General features: G+C 54.0%; 7 protein-coding genes across 7 annotated transcripts; 4 read left to right on the top strand and 3 right to left on the bottom strand.

Moving 5' to 3' along the window:
• Positions 1–928: 928 nt before the first annotated feature.
• VTN00DRAFT_5261 (uncharacterized protein) lies at positions 929–4,105 on the top strand (the record flags this gene model as incomplete). The annotated part of the gene is made up of 3 exons (XM_069431773.1): positions 929–1,819; positions 1,872–2,272; positions 2,317–4,105. 3 exons carry the CDS (start codon positions 929–931, stop codon positions 4,103–4,105), a joined length of 3,081 nt encoding a protein of 1,026 aa, XP_069287698.1.
• Positions 4,106–5,284: 1,179 nt separating this feature from the next.
• On the top strand, positions 5,285–6,833 carry VTN00DRAFT_5260 (uncharacterized protein; the record flags this gene model as incomplete). The annotated part of the gene is made up of 3 exons (XM_069431772.1): positions 5,285–5,759; positions 5,825–6,110; positions 6,164–6,833. The coding sequence occupies 3 exons, from the start codon at positions 5,285–5,287 to the stop codon at positions 6,831–6,833; spliced, it is 1,431 nt and encodes a 476-aa protein (XP_069287697.1).
• Positions 6,834–9,544: 2,711 nt separating this feature from the next.
• On the top strand, positions 9,545–10,472 carry VTN00DRAFT_5259 (uncharacterized protein; the record flags this gene model as incomplete). Its single annotated transcript, XM_069431770.1, has 2 exons — positions 9,545–10,321; positions 10,395–10,472. The coding sequence occupies 2 exons, from the start codon at positions 9,545–9,547 to the stop codon at positions 10,470–10,472; spliced, it is 855 nt and encodes a 284-aa protein (XP_069287696.1).
• An 868-nt stretch (positions 10,473–11,340) lies between these two features.
• On the bottom strand, positions 11,341–12,945 carry VTN00DRAFT_5258 (uncharacterized protein; the record flags this gene model as incomplete). The annotated part of the gene is made up of 1 exon (XM_069431769.1): positions 11,341–12,945. The coding sequence occupies one exon, from the start codon at positions 12,943–12,945 to the stop codon at positions 11,341–11,343; it is 1,605 nt and encodes a 534-aa protein (XP_069287695.1).
• A 376-nt stretch (positions 12,946–13,321) lies between these two features.
• Positions 13,322–14,521, top strand: VTN00DRAFT_5257 (uncharacterized protein; the record flags this gene model as incomplete). The annotated part of the gene is made up of 3 exons (XM_069431768.1): positions 13,322–13,440; positions 13,494–13,647; positions 13,811–14,521. The coding sequence occupies 3 exons, from the start codon at positions 13,322–13,324 to the stop codon at positions 14,519–14,521; spliced, it is 984 nt and encodes a 327-aa protein (XP_069287694.1).
• A 355-nt stretch (positions 14,522–14,876) lies between these two features.
• Positions 14,877–16,678, bottom strand: VTN00DRAFT_5256 (uncharacterized protein; the record flags this gene model as incomplete). Its single annotated transcript, XM_069431767.1, has 7 exons — positions 14,877–15,346; positions 15,411–15,914; positions 15,962–16,033; positions 16,087–16,174; positions 16,232–16,382; positions 16,466–16,524; positions 16,667–16,678. 7 exons carry the CDS (start codon positions 16,676–16,678, stop codon positions 14,877–14,879), a joined length of 1,356 nt encoding a protein of 451 aa, XP_069287693.1.
• Positions 16,679–19,350: 2,672 nt separating this feature from the next.
• VTN00DRAFT_5255 (uncharacterized protein) lies at positions 19,351–19,833 on the bottom strand (the record flags this gene model as incomplete). The annotated part of the gene is made up of 1 exon (XM_069431766.1): positions 19,351–19,833. The coding sequence occupies one exon, from the start codon at positions 19,831–19,833 to the stop codon at positions 19,351–19,353; it is 483 nt and encodes a 160-aa protein (XP_069287692.1).
• Between the last annotated feature and the right edge of the window lie 154 nt (positions 19,834–19,987).

Here is a 19,987-nt window from a genome sequence, read left to right as displayed (position 1 = left end):
ATACCTGGCAGGGTGCTTGGTGTGCCTGAACCGTGGGTGTGAGTTCTCGCCTGTCGCCATGTACGGTACCTTCGGATCGGACTTTGCTGACCGTGATTCCTGAGCAATTAGGGACTCTCTGCCGTCACCTGGTCATCCCTACTGTCGCCTGCATCCTGTATATAGCTGTCGCACCCCCTTTCAATCCAATGATCCCACACTCCGGACATCTCGCGCGTAAAAGCTTCGAGGAACCGACGAGCCTTATCAGAAGCGCTTGGGCCATTTAGTGTAATATCGGTGTGGGGGAAACATTGAAGAGACTGGATGATCTTCTAGCCAGCGCGGGCTTACACTCTGCTGAAAAGGAGCCGCTGGTGTATAGTACTGCTACCTAACGGCCAGCTCGAAGGCCCTTGATTTATCGCGACTTGCGCTTCTAGAGTGCTGCTGTTTGTCGCGGTCAAGCAGCGTCTTCGGTTTCGTTGAGTCTGCGATTGCGGCCTGACAAGCTAGATTTGACTGCCAGTCTATCTCTTTCATGCCTGATCACGAGTCAGCGGCCGTGCTATTGAAGTAGTCTGGTTTCTGCTGACTAGCTCATAAGAGGTCAGTCTTATAGTTCTCTCCTGCGCATGCTCTCTTATACTGTCAGGTGATAAATAAGCGGCATTGTCCACACTAGGACCGGAATAGCCCTTGTCCGTCTATTCTCACTCCATTGAGACCACAGAAAGCAGTGTTTTTAGAACTTAGTGCCGGATTCATTACGGCTCTGATGGATTTCGACATTGCTGACTCCAAGCAGGTCGGATGACAGTAGTATCTCTACTATCGTGCGAGGACATCCCATTCCTTCAAACAAGAAACGATATCGAAGTATCCTGATCTCTCAAGGCTTATCATCCATCGTATTCGTGAAGCCTATTTCCATAGCACAGTCGACAATATGGAGGCGACTCAGGAATCCACACAACCGTACGCAGACCCACGCCGCATGGGCTCCAACAACTCGGGCCTCCATGAACAGGATGTTTCGGACATCATCTGCATTCTCCATCCCAACTCCCGCGCCGCTCACGATGCAGTGGCGGCTACAGCTGACCTTTCACCTCAACACATCCTGCAGAGAGACGAGCTCGAGTACCAGAGCTCCGATATCGCCGCTCGGGACATCGCATTGAGACTGTCATCGTCCGTCCGCGACCCAAAGATAGGATTCTCCTTTGGCCGGAACGCATCACGTTGTGACGTATTGCTTGCAGCTGATGACGGCGCCAAACGCATCTCGAATGTGCATTTCCGGATCTATCTTACCGGCGATGGCATCCTCATGCTGCAGGATACTTCCATGAACGGCACGGTGGTGGACAACTGCCGTTTGCGCAAGAACCAAAAGGATAGCAGTCGCATGCTCACAAGCGGATCGGTCATCCAAGTCGTCTCGGGTAACCAGCCTAACGACGAGGTCAGGTTTATCGTTCGAATCCCCTCGAGGGACGGCTACACCGTGCAGTACACCGAAAATTTGATCCGATATCTTGAGCGGGTTCACAAACACGAGGCAGACGCAACAAAGCGCCCAAGAATCCCCGATGCGCAGAAGACCATGCAGTGGACGATCGGGAACCCGTATGGGATGCACTGGAGTGGTGGTTCCATGTACAATGTCACAGGGCAGATTGGGAAGGGTGCGTTTGCGACCGTCTACAAACTCGCAACCAAGCAGCATGGCGTCGTGTATGCGGCCAAAGAGCTCGACAAGCGGCGGTTCATGAAGAATGGGATACTAGACCAGAAGGTGGATAATGAGATGAAAATCATGAGGGACCTTAGACACGTAAGATACAATATAGACGCCCCTGGCATTGCTTGTATGCTAATCCTTGCAGCCCAATATCGTCCAATACGAAGACTACCATGAACATGACCGCTGGATCTACATCATCATGGAGTACGTTCCTGGGGGTGAGCTATCGACGTACCTCCAAATGCATGGCAAGATCCCCGAGGACATGGTCAAAAGCATCGCCCGACAGATTCTGCATGCGCTACACTACCTTCACAAGCGGAAGATCACGCACCGTGACATCAAGCCTGACAATATCCTAATCGCGTCCTTCGATCCTCTGAGGGTCAAGCTTTCTGATTTTGGCCTCTCGAAAGTAGTGCAGGAAGAGACATTCCTTAAGACATTTTGTGGAACACTACTATACTGCGCGCCAGAAGTGTACCCCGAGTATGAAACCTATCGTCGGGGAGAAGCAAGGAAGAGGCGGCGCCTTGGCGATCCGTAAGTGTACTTCCCTCTTCTTACTAGACTTTGCTGACCATCAGGCCTCCAAAAACGTCTCCTTACGATCAGTCGGTCGACATGTGGTCGCTGGGAGCAGTGCTCTACCACATACTTAGCGGGACGCCCCCATACATGGGCCGTGCTGATGACAGAGGGGCGCAGATGTTGCGGACCATCATGACGACTGATCCAGACATGGACGTGCTCCGCAAAGAGGGGGTGTCGGAGGAAGGAATCGACTTCGTTTCGCACCTGCTGAATCGCGATCCTCACGCCCGACCGAAGGAACACGAATGCTTAAGACATCCATGGATCGCGGATGTCCCCGACGTGGATGAGTACGAGAATGAGCAATATCCTGCTGACGAGATGGGGAAGCTGCCTCCGATCGGTGAGGCTAGCGAGGATGAATTGGACGCGTCGCAGCTTTCGCTCAACGACAATTCTGATGTGGAGGGCGAAGAACAAAAAGGCAGCATGGAAGAGAATGAGCCCAAGAGGCAGCGAGTGGGTGAGATACCTGTCGAAATCCGCTATCCTTCCCTCCCGAAAATCGAGAGTTTCGAAGACGTCCTGACGCCTCCACGGACCAACGCAAAGCGCCTATTCGGAGAGATCACGGGGTCCGCCGTTCGCAGTACTGATGCCTTTGGGCTCGATGTCGACGCGATCGAGAGCGTTGATAGCTTTAGCGACCAGAGTTCCGTATCTTCAAGTGGTGAGTCGTCGAATGAGAACCAGAGCCTGGCTTCAGCAGCCTCCCTCCCTGCACACAATCTCGCTGGGTCTGCTCCCAGCTTGATGGGAGCTGAAGCCCTCATTGGACGGCTCAACATGGACACTTCAGATGCCGGTCACCCAGACCCCGCGACCCCAAACGCAATCACCCCGGCGACACCGCGCAGCCCCGTTGGCAGGGACGTGACACCAGCTAATGAAGGTGTCCCAGACCCAGAACCGAAGCAGCGACAGATGAATCCGAACGAGACGACACCGAAGGCCAAGCAGTTCAGCCGCCGCATCGAGCTGCCGTCGCCAAACACGTATAGTGAGAGATCGAAGAAAGGCAATCCGAAGGCGGGCGAGGAGTTCGACGTGGAACTCGCGACTACGATCGATGCTCGAACGGGACGAGCCGTGTCAGAATTGCCAGCCACGACCTACGGTGGCACTGATGACTCGGATGTGGAGAGTCGACGCGCCCTGGGAGATCCGTATAGCTCTAGGACGCCGTCCGTTTCGGAATTTGCCAAACCCCAGCCGCTCCTGGGCAAGCTGACGACTCTTCCCGGTTCGATCTTCGACATGACGATCCGCCTGAAAGACCGCATGACTTCGTGGGGGCGCGGCCCGCAGGCGACCGTGTGCTATCCGGAACCGATGGACACGCGGATCCCGGCGTACGCGCTGGAGATCACATTCTGGGCGCCGGCCATTGAGTCGCGCATCGCGGCCGGCGAGGACTGGATGACCGTTCCGGACGTGATGGCCATCCTCTCGACCAAGACGCGCAAGTGCATCTGGGTCAACGACGTCGAGCTGCGACGGGGCCCGGCGAGCGACAGCGGCTGCGAGGGCTTCCACTTTGGCAAGCTGTACACGGGCGACATCATCACCGTGTACCAGCACAAGGACCGGTATCTGAAGTTCCGGTGCGAGTTCTACCACGGAGACAGCGCGCGACCGCGCCCGGAGAGCGAGAAGGGGTTTCACGTTCGAAAGGTCCTGATGCCCAAGGCGGACTCGAAGCAGAACCGCCAGCCTCACTCGAACGAGAACCGCAAGACGAACAAGGGTCAGGAGGATTCAGCGCCTGATCTCACGCGTTAATCTTTAAATTTTAATGTTTTATTGTTTACACGGTTTCTACAGCATGATTTTTTAGGAGAGTCGGGCACAACGGATCTCAAGACTGGATGCTATGCAGTCGAATTGGGACCATCTTGTACTTTTTCTTTCATCACCATGGCTATCATCGTCACTTGGGAGTTACTGCGACCCCACTCAGCCATCTTGCAAGGGAGATTGATATGAGGCAGTATCTGGGCATGGGAGAGATTGTCGGGGGAATTTCCTTTGTATAGTAGATACCTAATGTGGATATGGGGCATGTGGAGAAATGACACGGATGTAATTTAAAAGAAAAAAAGCTGCCGAGCCGGGCACCTCTCTCCGGGCGCTGTTCTGGGACGCGTAGAGATCGATCTGGACAAACCATCGGGACGCGAACACTGAACCGTGGACCTGTCAGGAGAAGAAAGTGAGTAAGTGTAGAGAGAAGAGAGATATCGACGTTTGCGTCTCGTGCGGCGCTGCAAGGGGGAGGGCCCGCGCGGTGGATCTGGCGGTGACGCTCGTTCTCCATCTCAAGATCTTTCGACGCTTCCGGCCAGAAGGCCCTGGCGCTGGCGAACGGCGCCGTCTGTAGACCAGGCCTTCTTTCTCCCCATCTGGATCTGCATCGCGATCCATCTTCTCTCTGTCCAGAGACCCTCTTCCCGCCCGTGTGCCCTGACCGCGTCGAGGCCCTGTCCTCCTCCTGTCCAGCCTGGCTTCATTTCCCCCGTCTTTCTCCTCCACCGTCTGATCTTACGTCTGTGATTCAATTCCGGCACAGAACGAGCTTTGGGAATTGCGAGGCTGGAAAGGGGCCTTTTCTCTCGAAAGCGGGTGCAAGTGTCGCATTCTTCCGCTTTGGCTCTCGTCTCGGCCAAGCCGTGTGTACCGTCTGACGCTTTTCTCCGTGTCCTCTTCTTCCTTTAATCTTCCTCCTCCTCCTCCTCCTCCTTCTCCTCCTCCTCCACGCTGGATTCCTCATCGTTCTGCGATCCCTCGACGGGCTCGCATCGGCGACGCCGCTCCTCGGTCAATCTCCCAACCCTCCGTCTGCAACAGTCGTCCCCTGCGCGTGAGATCGAGGGCAGCTCGTCGGGCCTGTCCGCGGGTACCTTCACCCGCGCTCCGCTGCCCGCCATCCCAGGCACCCCCGCGGCGCCGGACCAGCCGTCCATGTCGCTGTCGCGATCGCCTTCTCCGCACCCCGGGAGGGGAGGAGGCTGTTCCAGTCCCAGTCCCGGGTTGACCCCCGCCAGCGCCAGCTCCAGTCCGCGCAGCGTCGTCTACGCCAATGGCTCCGCCTCTGTCTCGTCGTCCTCCGTAGGGCCGAGCGGCGTCTCCTGGGCCGCGGCCAAGGCGAAGAGCGACGAGGTCAGAGGCTATCCGTCCTTCTCGACGCGGAATAACGGCTTCTTCTCGCGCCAGAAGCGCCGGATCTCCGCCAGTCTGCCCCGGTTCCAGATCAGCTCGCCCTCGAGGGACTACAAGGACAAGGAGAAGCTGGGCCGTGGGCGATGGAGCGCAGGCGGTGGCGGGAGCTGGGGACGGAATTTGGTCACGTTTCTGGGTTCGATGTTGCGCCGGACGAGGATACGATTATTGCTTCTTGCTGTTATTGGTTTTGTCTGCTACTTGATGTTTTGGACCTGTAAGTTTGTGGTTCTTCGTTCGTTCCGCCTGAAGTGACTGAGTAGCTGACCCGCTCTGTGTCAGCCCTCGTTGAGGCCTACCGGAGGTCGTCCTTTGGAACGGGAAGAAAGATAGTGATAATATTGGCGGCAAACGTCGAGGGAGGAGTCATGGAGTGGAAGGGAGCCCGCGAGTGGGCCATTGAGCGGAACAGTATTGCGAACAAGAGGAAATACGCCAAACGATGGGGATATCACCTGGAGATCACCAACATGATGACGAAGAAGCGGTATTCCCACGAGTGGCGCGAGAGCTGGGAGAAAGTCGACATCATCCGGGACTGTATGCGCAAGTATCCAGAGGCGGAGTGGTAGGTTCTCATCTGTTTTTCTTTGGTCTGTTTCACGTCGCTGATTGAGACAGGTTCTGGTGGCTGGACCTCAACACCTACATCATGGAGTACTCGTACTCGCTTGAAGACCACGTCTTCAACCACCTCGGCGCCTTCACCTACCGCGACATCAATGTCTACAACCCCCTCAACATCACCCACCCTCTCGATGCGCCTTACCTCGACCCCCTGTCCCGCGCCGTCAACGGCGACGAGGACCCCTCCTCAATCAACCTTATCGTCCCGCAAGACTGCGCCGGCTTCAACCTCGGTTCCTTCTTCGTCCGCCGCTCCGCCTGGACCGACCGCCTTCTCGACATCTGGTGGGACCCGGTCCTCTACGAGCAGAAGCACATGGAATGGGAGCACAAGGAGCAAGACAGCCTCGAGTACCTCTACGCCAACCAGCCTTGGGTCCGTTCGGGAGTGGCATTCATCCCGCAGCGCCGCGTCAACTCGTTCCCGCCGGGCGCCTGCGGCGACGGCACCCACCGCGGCATCCACTACCAGGAAGACGAGCGCGACTTCATGGTCAACATGGCCGGGTGCCAGTGGGGCCGCGACTGCTGGGGCGAGATGTACCACTACCGCGAGCTCAGCAATTGGTTGAACCGGACGCGGTGGGAGCGGTTCAAGGACGGGCTGAGCGCGCTGTGGAAGAAGCTTGTTGGGAAAGAGAAGAAGGAAGGTCAGCAGCAGTGACATGACGCAGCATGATGTGAAGATCAAGACGTCTGCGACTTAAAATTTTTGTAATTCATTTTTTTTTTTGTTGTTGTTACCCTTCTTCTTTACACTTGTGGATATCCCTCCCATTCCTCCCTCCCATGGTGCCTTTTTTTTTAACTTTATTTCACTTTATTTGGCACACCTTCTTACACCTCATGACTGACTGATTGATTACACCTTGGTCAATATTACTTCTTAACTCTTAACTTCTAACTTCTGACTCATTATTGTTGGTGGTGTTGGCTTTTATTGATTGATTGATTGATTGATTTGATTGACGCAGTCAAGACAAGACAGACTTCGGTTCATGCCTGTTGAATAAAATACCCCCGACCAAATCTTTACCTTGGGTGGTGTATTTGGATTAATTGGTTGATTGATTGATTGAGTGGCCTTTTTGCAGAGTTACATACCTATCCACCTATTTTTAGACATTACCTGTCTGCACGAGACGAGACGTGCTTATGTACCTTGCTCGAGTTATTATTACCCGCCTCTGTACTTACGTACCTATCTATCTAGTCTTCATGTACTGTATGTACTGTGCTTTATACTCTTATCTTATTCTTTTGGGGTTCAATTTCGACATTTTCGATTTCGATTCCTCTGCAATTCAACTATCATGTATTTTTAATGTACCGGAGGACGCCAACCTGTATGTTGGATAATTGACACTGAGTTGTATGTATGTACGTACTGTACACTGATGCGATGCAGCCAGTTTAGTTGTCTGACTCTAACTTGGATCTATTCGAACCAATCCAATTCCTTGTCAACATGATGATCATGTTCACGTGCCCCCTCGTTTGTTGCCTTCTACCCTTTTTACCTGGTTTCTTCCTCCGCATTAAGTATTTATATTCGACGTCGGTTACCTTTTCTGGAATTTCGACCTTGAATGTCCTTATCTAATCCCAGACTACCCACGGAGTACGTACATAAGTGGACTGGACTTTCGACTTTACATCTTATTAACTAGACCAGACCCAGCTTAGCACGACACGATAGACGAGACAAGCACGATGCGACTCCAACAAACTCCAAAATCAAATCCAGACTCCAAACTCGAACTAGAGCTAGGAAAGACTAACCTTAGGTTGGCACGGTCCTGTACAGCTGTATACAAAGCCTAGATAGCGGGCGCAGTCGCCGGGATCGCTGTCGGTTTTCTCGGATTCATGATCGGACGCCATACTCGGAAGAAATCATTGTCATCAGGGGCAGCAAGTATCAATAACTCACTCGGATACCAAGTGCCTGAGGTTGTTCATACCAGCCATAGATAGTGCACGAGATGGAACAACCGCCAGCAGAGTTGTAAACGAGGCCTTCTCCCGCAAACAGCTCTGATCGCTTCCATCAGACATAGACCGTATTCCTGTTCTGCACTGCAGTACAGTACAGTGGAAATATAAACGGTAATTTAGGTGTGTGGGGTTCTGTGTTTCGAAAACAATGGCAGCTATGGGGATAAAACACGACAGTAGTCTTCTTTGTTTTTTTTTATCGACACGTGTATATTTATTATCTTCTGTTTGGTTATGGAATTTATTTGTTGTGTCAGACAAGTACCCTAACACATACAGAGAATTTTGGGGCTGTATGATCTGGCTTCGTACTTTTTGTTTGTGACCGACATAAGAACCTGAGGTGTTTAATTAACTAATGAATACCTACTAACGAATTAATCAATATCATTTAGATAGCGTAAAACCCCAATTCACATCTTTTACCTAGTTAGAATAGAAAAGAGAAGTATACAGCAGTTCAAAATCCGCATCCTAGAATTTTGAGAAAACTAGCGGAATTGATGAATTGTCTATATTATGTATCTTCTAATTCTAACTAGGGACTAATTGGTTATATTTAGCTATATACTGCACTTCTGCCTACTCTCTTATTAGTTCACTCTATGCAGCGCTGAGCGGTCCTCAGTCCCTCCTGGCACTTGGAGCTGAAAGCGTGAAATATATTTCCCGCTGTGCTAAGCTAAGTTCAGTTAAGAGTTGACACTGAGGTCAACGGTCAAGGATTAGATAGATTAGACTGAAAAGACATATGTGAGGTGGAAGGTTGATCAACTGGAGAGATGGGAAGATGTAATCAGGTTGAATGGATGTATATATTGTTGGAGCAGCAGCTCCAGTGCCGATGATCAACCTTGGAAATACTAAATTTTCGTCTATTTTAATTTCAACGGTTTCCAGTAGGGCAAGTGCTATCGTATCATTTTCAGATATCTGATAGGCTATATTCCATGAAATAATGACATATGTTTCTGAATACGCATGTTCAGGTGGAGACCTGGGAGATCGAGTTCGTACCAAGTAGGGCTGCTAGGGCTAGGGCTAGAGGTAGATTGATAAGTCAGCTAGCGCGATGGCGTCACCGCCGCATCAACGTTCCTCCGGACTCCGCGCCGGCGAGATTTGTCCGCAGCGCGAAGACGAGCTTGGAGGGGCCATGGCTGATCTCCTTCGTCCAATTCCCCCGTCTTTTCCTATAAGATCCTTTCTTCTTCTCGTTAACTCTCCTTCGAAACTACATCTCCGCGGAAAAGGTCCTGGTACTGCCGTCCGGGGCCCTAATCTTCAAACCCACGCGCAGACAGACATCTTCCTTGCCCCTCACTCACTCCGTCCTTGGCCATCAATCACACGAGCACAACCACAACCACCACCACCATGTCGACCCTCCGCGAAATCACCTCCGAATCCGACTTCACCTCGCACCTCTCCTCCCTCGCGCCCTCGTCCCTGCTGGTCGCCTTCTTCCACACCCCCTGGGCGGCACCATGCACGCAGATGCGCACCGTCCTCTCCACCCTCGCCGGCGCGTACCCCGCAGCAACGCAAGAATCCCCATCCGTCTCCTTCGTCAGCATCAACGCCGAAGAGCTCCCCGACATCTCTGAGGAGTACGACGTCACGGCCGTGCCGTTCGTCGTCCTCCTCCGCGACGGCAAGGTCCTCGAGTCCATCAGCGGCAGCGACGCCGTCAAGGTCCGTGACGCGGTGGAGCGGCACGCCGGTGCTACTTCCGCCGCCGGCGGGGCGGAGGGTACCAAGGCTTCCATCCCGCCCCCTCTGAGCGCCGTGCCCAGGGACGCGACCGCCGACTCACACGCGACTGCGACTGAAGCCCCCGTCACAAACGGCACCGCCGCGGCTGCGCCGCAGCAGCAGCAGACCCCCGAACAGGCCAAGGAGGCCCTCTTCGCGCGCCTCGCGGAGCTCGTGAAGGCCGCGCCCGTGATGCTCTTCATGAAGGGCACGCCCAGCGTCCCGCAGTGCGGATTCAGCCGGCAGCTGGTCACCATCCTGCGCGAGCACGGCGTCAAGTACGGCTTCTTCAACATCCTCGCGGACGAGGACGTGCGGCAGGGTCTGAAGGAGTTTGCAGACTGGCCGACCTTCCCGCAGCTGTGGGTCAAGGGCGAGTTGGTTGGGGGGTTGGATATTGTAAGCTCCCTTACCTCTTTTTTCCCTTTCTTATTTGTTCCAATTGCATGGCATCCGCTGACACTGTGTGCAGGTCAAGGAGGAACTCGCTGCAAACCCAGACTTTCTCAAGGAATTCGCCGTCAAGCCTGCTTCTTCTGCGGCGGCATGATCCAAATTTATCACTACCATAATCAATCGATCCGATCATGCATGTTAATAAATTCATAGCCTGCTTAAAGCTTGATATACCTGTTTTGTCATGTGTGCTATCAATCATTGCTGGTTCTTCATTTTGGGTCTGTCTGTCTGTTTGTCTTCTTTCCCGTTTTGTTAGGTACAGTTTCTTGATATGTTAGACTTACTTCCGTTTTAAAGCGATGATGAATGAAATGGAATTTCGTGTTGATAATGCCTGTCTTTCCAAATTTATTTCGATCCTACGATGTTTTTGCTTAGGTTTTACACCATTTGATCTTGTTATTGTTTTTATTTACTTCAAATCTGTAGTTTCTACCCCAATCAATCAATTGAATAGTAAACAGAACAAAATAAATCACCCTCCTTCAAGGATGTTATAATCATATATAGATATTTTTTTATCCATTTTTTAATTTCTAAATTTCCTTATACGCGAGACGAGAAAATAAGAAAATAACCGTACAAAGAATACACACTTGACTCCTTGGCCATGCCATGGCCATGTATATGCGTAACCTACCTAACCATCTACCTAACCTAGGTAACGTAGCGTAGTTACACATACACAATACCTGGCTGTCCGGAGCCAAGATCGGAAAGGAAAGGAAGGAAAGGAAAATGGGATTCCATGACATGACACAAAAAGGTATCGAGCGCTTCATTCATAGGACATGGTAATGTCCAACCATTCATCAATCCACCTCTCTTTGCTTTCCGTTCCTTGTTTTGGCCACCAACAAATACCGTTACATCACATCACCACCGTTCGTTGAGTTTAGTTTACAAAGATCCTCGTAACTTCGTCCTCAGCTCATCTCATCTCATCACATCTCATACATTCATTCCTTCCTCTCCTCCATGGTGGTACCCTCCTGGACACCTTCCTGGGCAGTCTCTGGCTGGTTACCCTCCTGGGCAGCCGCTTCCTCACGTTCCGCAGCCTGAGCGCGGTGGTACTCCTCAAAGGCACCGAACCACGCATCCGGCTGGTCGCGACGGAGGACTCTGAACTTGGATAGGACGGCGTCCTCGTCGACGTAGGCGCCCGCCAGCCAGCGCTCGCCGGCCGTCGTGTCGAACGACTTGCGCGCGTGCAGGACGCGGCGGTTCTCGAAGATGACGCACTCGCCCGGGTTCAGCTTCAGCTCGAACACGTTGTGCGGCGCCTCGAGCTCCTTGGCGAAACGGGACAGGGCCTTGGTGAAGTTGCGCAGGTTCCTGCCCCAGGTGTCCCCGGGGGTGGAGCGGAGCGGGCCCTGGAAGGGCGGCGAGTAGTTGACGCGGGTGATCTGCGGCGGCTGCGACGGTTTGTTGTTGGAATGGGTCTCGATCACGGGCCACGAATTGTGGTACATCTGATCCTGGTGGATGTATTCGTAGTTGAGCTTGAAGTTCTGCAGGGTCTCAAAGTACAGCGGGTAGCGATTCTGTATGATCCTGGCAGCGTGGAAGCCGTCCACGAAGAGGGACTCGCCGCCGTCGCACGAGTTCTTCAGGCAGTGCAGCAGCTGGAAACCCGGCGGGTCGTTCATGTACATCAGATCCATGTGGAATCCGAGGAATTGGTTCGTGTACGCCACGTTCTTGGCCTGCGGGATCGACTTGACGTCCCAAGTCGAACCGTAGAACGAATTGCGAAGAGGTCCCATCCGCGTCGCAATCTTCTCGACCATCTCGCGCGACTCGGGGATATCCTTGATGAAGATCAGGCCCAGGGTGGACAGATGGCGCATTGCCTTTGCGAACTTCTCATCGTCGTTCATGTAGTCGTCGTAGGAGATCCAGTGCTGCATCTTCTTCATCGCCGTTCCCTTCCACATGTACCGCGACCTCGTCTGGGAGGTGCTGCCGACGGCATAGGACACGGGCGCTCTCAAGAAGTCATGGCTATAGGTCGAGACGTGCGACTCATCGAAGCCGGGGATGTCATTCTTCCACCGCACCACCAGCTCCTTGCCATCCCACTTCATGCTGGTGGGCACGATGTCCTGCGGGATATCGGAGGTCCGGAAGTTGCGCTGCTTCGAGTGCGGGTCGAGGCAGCGCGGGCAGCTGCAACAGTCACGGAGATGCACGAAGTCATAGCGGCGGTCCCAGGTTCTTTTGCTGACGGGTCTTGGGAGTCTGATCTTGAAGGATCTCGCATACACGTCGATATTGGCCGCGGCACCATTCTCGAACTCGAGATCTACGGCTGGAGGCAGAGGCTTCCGCTGCGGGACCCTACGGACGATGGATGCTTCAGGCTGCTGAGGCTGCTGAGGCTGTTGAGGCTGCTGCGGAGTCAAGGGAGAAGCGGTGCTGCTGCTCGGATCGGCCGTTGATCCGGTCGCTGTCGTTGCTTCTTGTTGTATCTGACCAACGGAGTAGGGACGGCGGCAGGCCGTAAACGAGGGCAGAGCCCCGCGAGAGCGGCGGAGAAACAAACCCAGCGGCCGCGACATGGGAACTGCTGGAGTTGTCCAGCGAAGAGGGCAGTCGGATGGATGGAGAGAAGACGGACAGCAAAAGAGACCAGAAGAAGAAGAATCGAAGACGAGCGAAAACGGTCGGAGCTCGGCAGGTTCCCGTATCGGGTATGGCCGTCACGCCGATACCAGAAACAATACGCGACGTCACCGCGCAGTTCTATCAAGTAAAGCTGCAACCGGGCGCCCGTCTTCGTCTCACACCATGCCAGCGCCAGCCTTTTCCCCTTTAACCTCGTTCTGTTTCTCTGTTTCCCTTCTGACATTTAGTTCCGCGGACCCCCCAGACTCCAGTCAGTGAGATTTCGGAGAGACATCACATGTATGTCGGGCGGGGGAGAACACCTAAAAGATGAGGTTCGAACGTGTTGGCTCGGGTTCCGCAATTCTGCAGACAAGACCATTGACAAACGCCCAGGGCACGAAGAAACAGGTCGTCATCGCCGGTGGTATAGCCGGTCTGGTCTCGCGGTATGATCCAGAGAAAGTCTCTTGGCATTGACTGGTTTGCTGACGATCCCCAGCTTCTGTATCGCTCCCCTGGACGTCGTCAAGATCCGGCTGCAGCTGCAGATCCACTCGCTGTCTGACCCTGCCTCGCACCATGGAGTTACGGGGCCGATATATAAGGGGACGATCCCGACGATGAGGGCGATCATCAGGGAGGAAGGATTGACTGTAAGTTTTTCTTTTCCTTCCCTCTTGTTCTGGTCGTGGTTGTCGTGGCTGCCTCGGAGGAAGACTCCAACTTGGGATGAACATGCACAAGTTGCAACCGTGCACCAATCGCACCAATTGCTTAGCAAGCACGATAACTAAAACCACAATTCCCATCCCGCAGGGCCTCTGGAAAGGCAACATCCCCGCCGAACTCATGTACATCTGCTACGGCGGCGTCCAATTCGCAACCTATCGCAGCACAACACAAGCCCTGTCCAAGCTCCCCCATCGCCTCCCCTCCTCCCTCGAATCCTTCGTCTCGGGCGCCTTCGCCGGCGGCATCGCCACGGCCGCCACGTACCCGCTGGACCTGCTCCGCACGCGCTTCGCGGCCCAGGGCAACGAGCGCATCTACTCCTCGCTGCTCTCGTCGATCCGGGATATCGCGACGCACGAGGGCCCCTCGGGCTTCTTCCGCGGATGTTCCGCCGCAGTGGGCCAGATCGTGCCGTACATGGGTCTGTTCTTCGCGACGTACGAGACACTGCGGCCGGCGTTCCTGGCGTTTGATCATATGCCGTGGGGGTCGGGCGATGCGGCGGCCGGGATGATGGCGAGTGTCCTGGCCAAGACGGGTGTGTTCCCGCTCGATCTCGTGCGGAAGCGGCTGCAGGTGCAAGGGCCGACGCGGGGGCGGTATGTGCATAGAAATATTCCCGAGTATCGGGGGGTTATCAACACGATAGGCATGATTCTACGGACACAGGGGTTGCGCGGCCTGTATCGGGGTTTGACGGTGAGCTTGTTCAAGGCGGCGCCCGCCAGTGCGGTGACGATGTGGACCTACGAGAGAACACTAAAAGTATTGCGGGATATGGACGTGGCTTGCTAGGGGGTCGAAAGCTGCGCTTGGATCAGAGACATACGTATAGATTGTACAGTACTTCTACCTTTTTTTTTAACCTGTTTTATTTTTACGTTTTTCTTCCTCCATTGGAGGAGCATAGACACCACTAATAGAATAATTATTTTATTTTTTTGCAATTGTCGGTGCAATCTTTCGTCAGAGTTCAAACTCAAAGCCAAGGGTCGCTAGGGAAGCAGTAACAGAAAGGGGGTGTCTCAAGTAATTAGAAGGAAAGAGGGGATATGTGCGAAGGGACTGTGGCTAGGCCGACAGGCAAGCAGACATGAAGAGGGAATATGGGACAGAGAACGATTAAAACACCGCGCAAAATACCCAACAATCAGTATTCGGCGGCCTCCTCACCCTCAGCGTCGAGACTGTCGCTGGCAACCTCCTCGTAGTCCTTCTCGAGAGCCGCAAGGTCCTCACGGGCCTCGGAGAACTCACCCTCTTCCATACCCTCACCGACATACCAGTGCACGAAGGCGCGCTTCGAGTACATGAGGTCGAACTTGTGGTCAAGACGGTTCCAGGCCTCAGCAATGGCAGTGGTGTTGGACAGCATGCTGACGGAGCGGTCGACAGGAGCGAGCTCACTGTCAGGAACGCGCATCGGCTTCTGGTAGTTAATTCCAAGCTTGAAGCCAGTCGGGCACCACTCAACCAGGTTGAACGAGGCCTTGGCCTTGACCGACGAGACAGCGGCATTGCAGTCGCGGGGCACAACGTCTCCACGGTACAGCAGGGCGACGGCCATGTACTTGCCGTTGCGGGGGTCGCAGACAACCATCTGATTGTTCGGCTCGAAGCCTGCACGCAAAAATGTCAGACATTTCGTAGTACACATGATGCTAGGGAAACTTTCGATACGTACACTGGAAGGTCAGGTCGTGCACCTTGAAGCTCTCGTGGGAGCTCCTGTTGCTGGAGACGACAGGAGCGTAGGAGATCAATGGGTAGTGGATACGCGGGTAGGGGACCAGGTTGGTCTGGAACTCGTTCAGGTCGACATTCAGGGCACCATCGAAGCGAAGACTGGAAGTGATGGAGCTGACGACCTGAGCGATCAGGCGGTTCAGGTGCTCATAGCTTGGGCGGGGGATGTCGAGATTGCGGCGGCAAATGTCGTAAACAGCCTCGTTGTCGACCAGGAAGGTGCAGTCAGAGTTCTCGATGGTGCTGTGGGTGGACAGAACAGCGTTGTAGGGCTCAACGACGGCCGTCGACACACGGGGAGCCGGGTAGACAGCGAACTCGAGCTTAGACTTCTTGCCGTAGTCGGTTGACAGACGCTCAAGCAGGAGCGCACCGAAACCAGAACCTGTACCACCACCGAACGAGTGGAAGATCAGGAATCCCTGGAGGGAGGAGCAGTTGTCTGCAGGAATTAGCATGCGGACGCAGTATGCGGAGCAACGAACTTACCAGCGACACGGCGGATGCGGTCAATGACGTTGTCGACCAGCTCCTTTCCGATGGTGTAGTGGCCACGGGCATCTGGACGCGTCAGTATCGCCTCTTACACCGCTTGACATTGGCGCTCCTCGTACAGTTGTTGGCGGCATCCTCCTTTCCACTGATCAACAACTCAGGGTGGAAAAGCTGGCGGTAAGGACCAGTGCGGATCTCATCGACAGGCTACAGCAATCAGCGAGTGCTCCCTTTCTATCTCTTCTTTAGGCTCTGTATACGCACCGACGGGTCGAGATCGACGAAGATGGAGCGGGGAACGTATTTGCCGCTGCCGGTCTCGGTGAAGAAGGTCTCGAAGGAGCCAGCGTCGCCAATATCACCAGCATTGGGGTCAACACGACCGTCAGCCTTGAGGCCGTGCTCGAGCAGGTACCTGAGGGGAAAAGTTCAGTCTGGATCATAACATTTTGCGTATCGCGGGAGGGGCGTTGAGAGGCGGTGAGAGGATATACGTACAGCTCCCAGGCGCTGTTTCCAAGCTGGGTACCAGCCTGGCCGATGTGAAGGTGGCAGACCTAGGCAGAGCATGTCAGTAAAGTGTCTGGATGGAGGAATTGAAGCGTCGTGCGGCGAGATCACGATGGTTTGTCGACGCGTCATATGGGGTCAGGGGTGGTGTATCGTGGGTGTAAATATACGGGGATCCAGCCCACATACCTCGCCTCTCATTGTGGTGGATTAGAAAGGGCTACAGGTATAGAAAAACACGAAACAAAGTCCAGAGACGTGGCGCACGGTCTGGACGAGGAAGAGAAGATGGTGATGGGGATGGGATGGAGATGGAGCACGGGGAAGGGAAGAGATGAGGTTCAACAAGAGGTTGAGGTGGACGACGGGCCTGGCCAACGGCCCTGTGGTAAACAGGCGTCTCGCCATCCGGCCAATCAGAGCCCGCCGGTCGCCCCTGACCGTCGTCCGCCCACGGCTCGTGCCAGGAACTCCCGTGCGAGCCAGACGATTCCCTTGAACGGAGTCGAAATATCGTCATGTCTCTTGTCGTTCTCTGTCTTGATTTTGATCGGACTCCAGCTACCCCTCCAGCTCATGATGAGGGACGGAGCGTTTTGTGCGCTTACCAATAGCACAGGCCAGCATGTACCCCGGACCCCATACCCCATCCTGCCCGTCAGGGCCCCAGGTAGAGAACGGACGTCCAGCGGCACAGCGTGAAAGACGCGGACTGACTGAGGCCCTGGGCACACTGCTAGATCTGAAACCTGCAGTTGTCTAGCGTTTGATGTGTTGGAGTCTGGATGATTTGGCAGAACTGGGACCCGGATTTGGCCAGGCAGCACGTTTCAGCCTGGTCACCGTCTACGAGGCTACAGTTTTCACCCGAACGTCTAAATGCTCTCTCATTCTGTTTGGTCAACTCTATCCAAGCACCCTCGAATCGGAATGGTAGCCGGATCAACTATCTTGCATTTGATCCTTCCAGAAGACTTAAAGTTCTTAGCCACGAGACTCGTGCCGAGACCAAAGGCAGATATCCCTTGCATCCCAGGATACCCGTTTGATTTCAGAAAAAACAGACCAGTCAAGTGGAACACCGAGGATTACCATCCTTTTCTCTTTTTAGCAGAATAGCGTGTCGGTTAGTAGCATAAGGCAAGGTGGTGGGCGGAGGATTCCTGGGCTCTTGACCTGCAGAATGATATTCTAGTGGAACAATCTGCAGACTGGAGATGGCCAGCGAATCCTCGCGATATTCTCGCAGATAACGCAACCTATGCTCGTTGTCTGACAGTCTTGACTGCCCGCCTCTGTCCAAGTATGCTGGTGTCGACTCTCACCGCCCTCGTCGACGAAACAGCTCTGGCAGCCTGTTTCAATGTCCTGTGAGACACAGGCCCGACTTCTTAGAGGCAACGGCTCTGTTGAAATAACAGGAAAGACCCGGTTTCCGGGTCAGAGTACTCATTTTGCCTCACCGGCTAGGCAAGCAACAGTATTACCTGCCTGAGCTGTACCCAGAAATGATACACCTCGCCTGTCAGTGGCTAGTTTGGTATCCTGTTAGCGACTGTGATATACATATAATGACAAAGAAGGTGCAGAGATGATGCAGTTTTCTGGCCTTCTGGCATGGCTAACTTGACCGGTCACGGAAGAGTCCACAGACGTTCAAGTATCTGGACATTCTTCCAAGGCACGAAAAGGTATAAACTTCTGCCATCCAACGGTAAAGTACACTGTTATTTGCATTCTCTTGGCTGATGTATTGGTGCAGTGTCTGAGAGTATTTTCCTTGTCACAGGATTTCCATGTCCTTGAATGTCCTTCCAAGCATGATGCTGTTGCGCTCCACGAGAAATGGCCCACCATATATGAGATTTCAAGAAGGAAATAAAATTGAGCCAGTGTACGACGGACGCGTCAGTTAAATCGCTCAGTGGAACAATTCCTCTAGATCTCGGAAGAATGGGTGGAAGAGACCGCTGACATCACGAGCAGGCGGATGCCAGCACCGGGGCCCGTGGAGGCTCACGTGACCTGCAACGTCAGAGGGCAATCAGGCGGTATGGCAGCCGAGTTATCCTCCGGAGAAAGCCGCTACTACTAATCCCGCTATAATGCATTATTCAGCGTGATAGACTTCGGCTGGGCCCCGTTAAGCGAGAGCCGATCTTAGGACGTCCTGTCGATCTCACGAGACGGTCGGGCTTCCATACATCTGCTCTCTTGGGCATGAGTCTAAAAGGAGACGCCTTTCCTTTTTCTTTTTAAGTTGTGGTGGCTGCACCGGGCGGCCATAGCGTGAAACAAAGGGTTATAATCCAGAGTGTTTAAATTAACATTACGGGTGAAAAGAGATGCTCGGTCCCTGGGTGGCGGCGCCACAAAGCGGAGGGGGCGTTTTGCGGGCCTAACACTGCGCCTGGAGTGTTGAGACACGAGGACAGATAAGAAAAACCTGAGAAGCAGGGGAACGTTTAGGAAATGAAGAAAAGTTGTAGAAACTAGACAATCTCACAGGATGGTAAGACAGCAAATACTTTTTTATATCCCATTGTAGTGCCACCGCAGTCGAACGTAGGACAGAGCTGCCACACCTGGCACAAGTTTTTTTGCTTCTACGGTTATGATTGTCTGAAGCAGACCCGGACATGTCGGAGAAATGCTTGCACCGGCAGATATCTCACACTGCAAGTGATTGTCCATGTACATATGTTCCACCGGTCAATTGGCCCATGGTCGAGCTCCGGCAGCAGGCCACAAAGTCGAAACACAACTGCCGGCCGTGAGGAGTGCAGACCAAGATCTCCCGATCTAGACACAATCGATGTCGCTTTTTATATCTCTTTCCGCCAGGGGCTCTGCAGGACGGCACGCGGGCTCCATCAGAGACAGAGGATTCTACGCAAACTTGGCCCTTGGCACGCGATGTCGTACAGGGCACAGAAGGCTTCGATGGGGCCGCGACAGGTCGAGACCCGCGAGCCGGTGGAGCCCTTATCTATTCTGATCGATCGAAGGCGTCGATGGTGTCGTTGGCCGTCTTCTGGCTGGCGACGACGCCGTCCTGCTCCACCGCCAAGCATCGCCGTTTTCCCTCGCTCGCCTGCCATCTCCGACCTCACCTCGAGCCCTGCACCTATCATGGCCGCCATGAATCCCCACGCTCGTTGTGGTTCGCCGGTCGTCTCGACATGCAGCTCTCTGGGCCCCGATCTTTGAGTCTCCCCCATCCTGGCATCCCAGCAATCTTGGTTTGCGCTGCCGCGGCTCGTCTCGACCTTTATTCTACTCCACTTCTCGTCCTTCCAGGTCGACGTCGATCGTTGAGCTGCACGTCCGTGCTTTCTCGCCGGTTTTTTGTCCATAATAATTCCTCCTCCCCTGCTCGTGAGTGCCGCGGGACTTCTGTCGTTACCACCTTTGTCACGATTCTTTTCATGCTACACTCGTTATCTTCTCCTCACACCGGCCTTGGCAGCTCAATTGCACCCGACATCCCGGACCTCAGGTAGAGCACCA

Source organism: Thermoascus crustaceus, assembly GCF_041956765.1.
Source record: "Thermoascus crustaceus strain CBS 181.67 unplaced genomic scaffold VTN00scaffold_3, whole genome shotgun sequence".
Classification (NCBI taxonomy): domain Eukaryota; kingdom Fungi; phylum Ascomycota; class Eurotiomycetes; order Eurotiales; family Thermoascaceae; genus Thermoascus; species Thermoascus crustaceus.
This window is presented reverse-complemented; position numbering and strand designations above follow the sequence as displayed.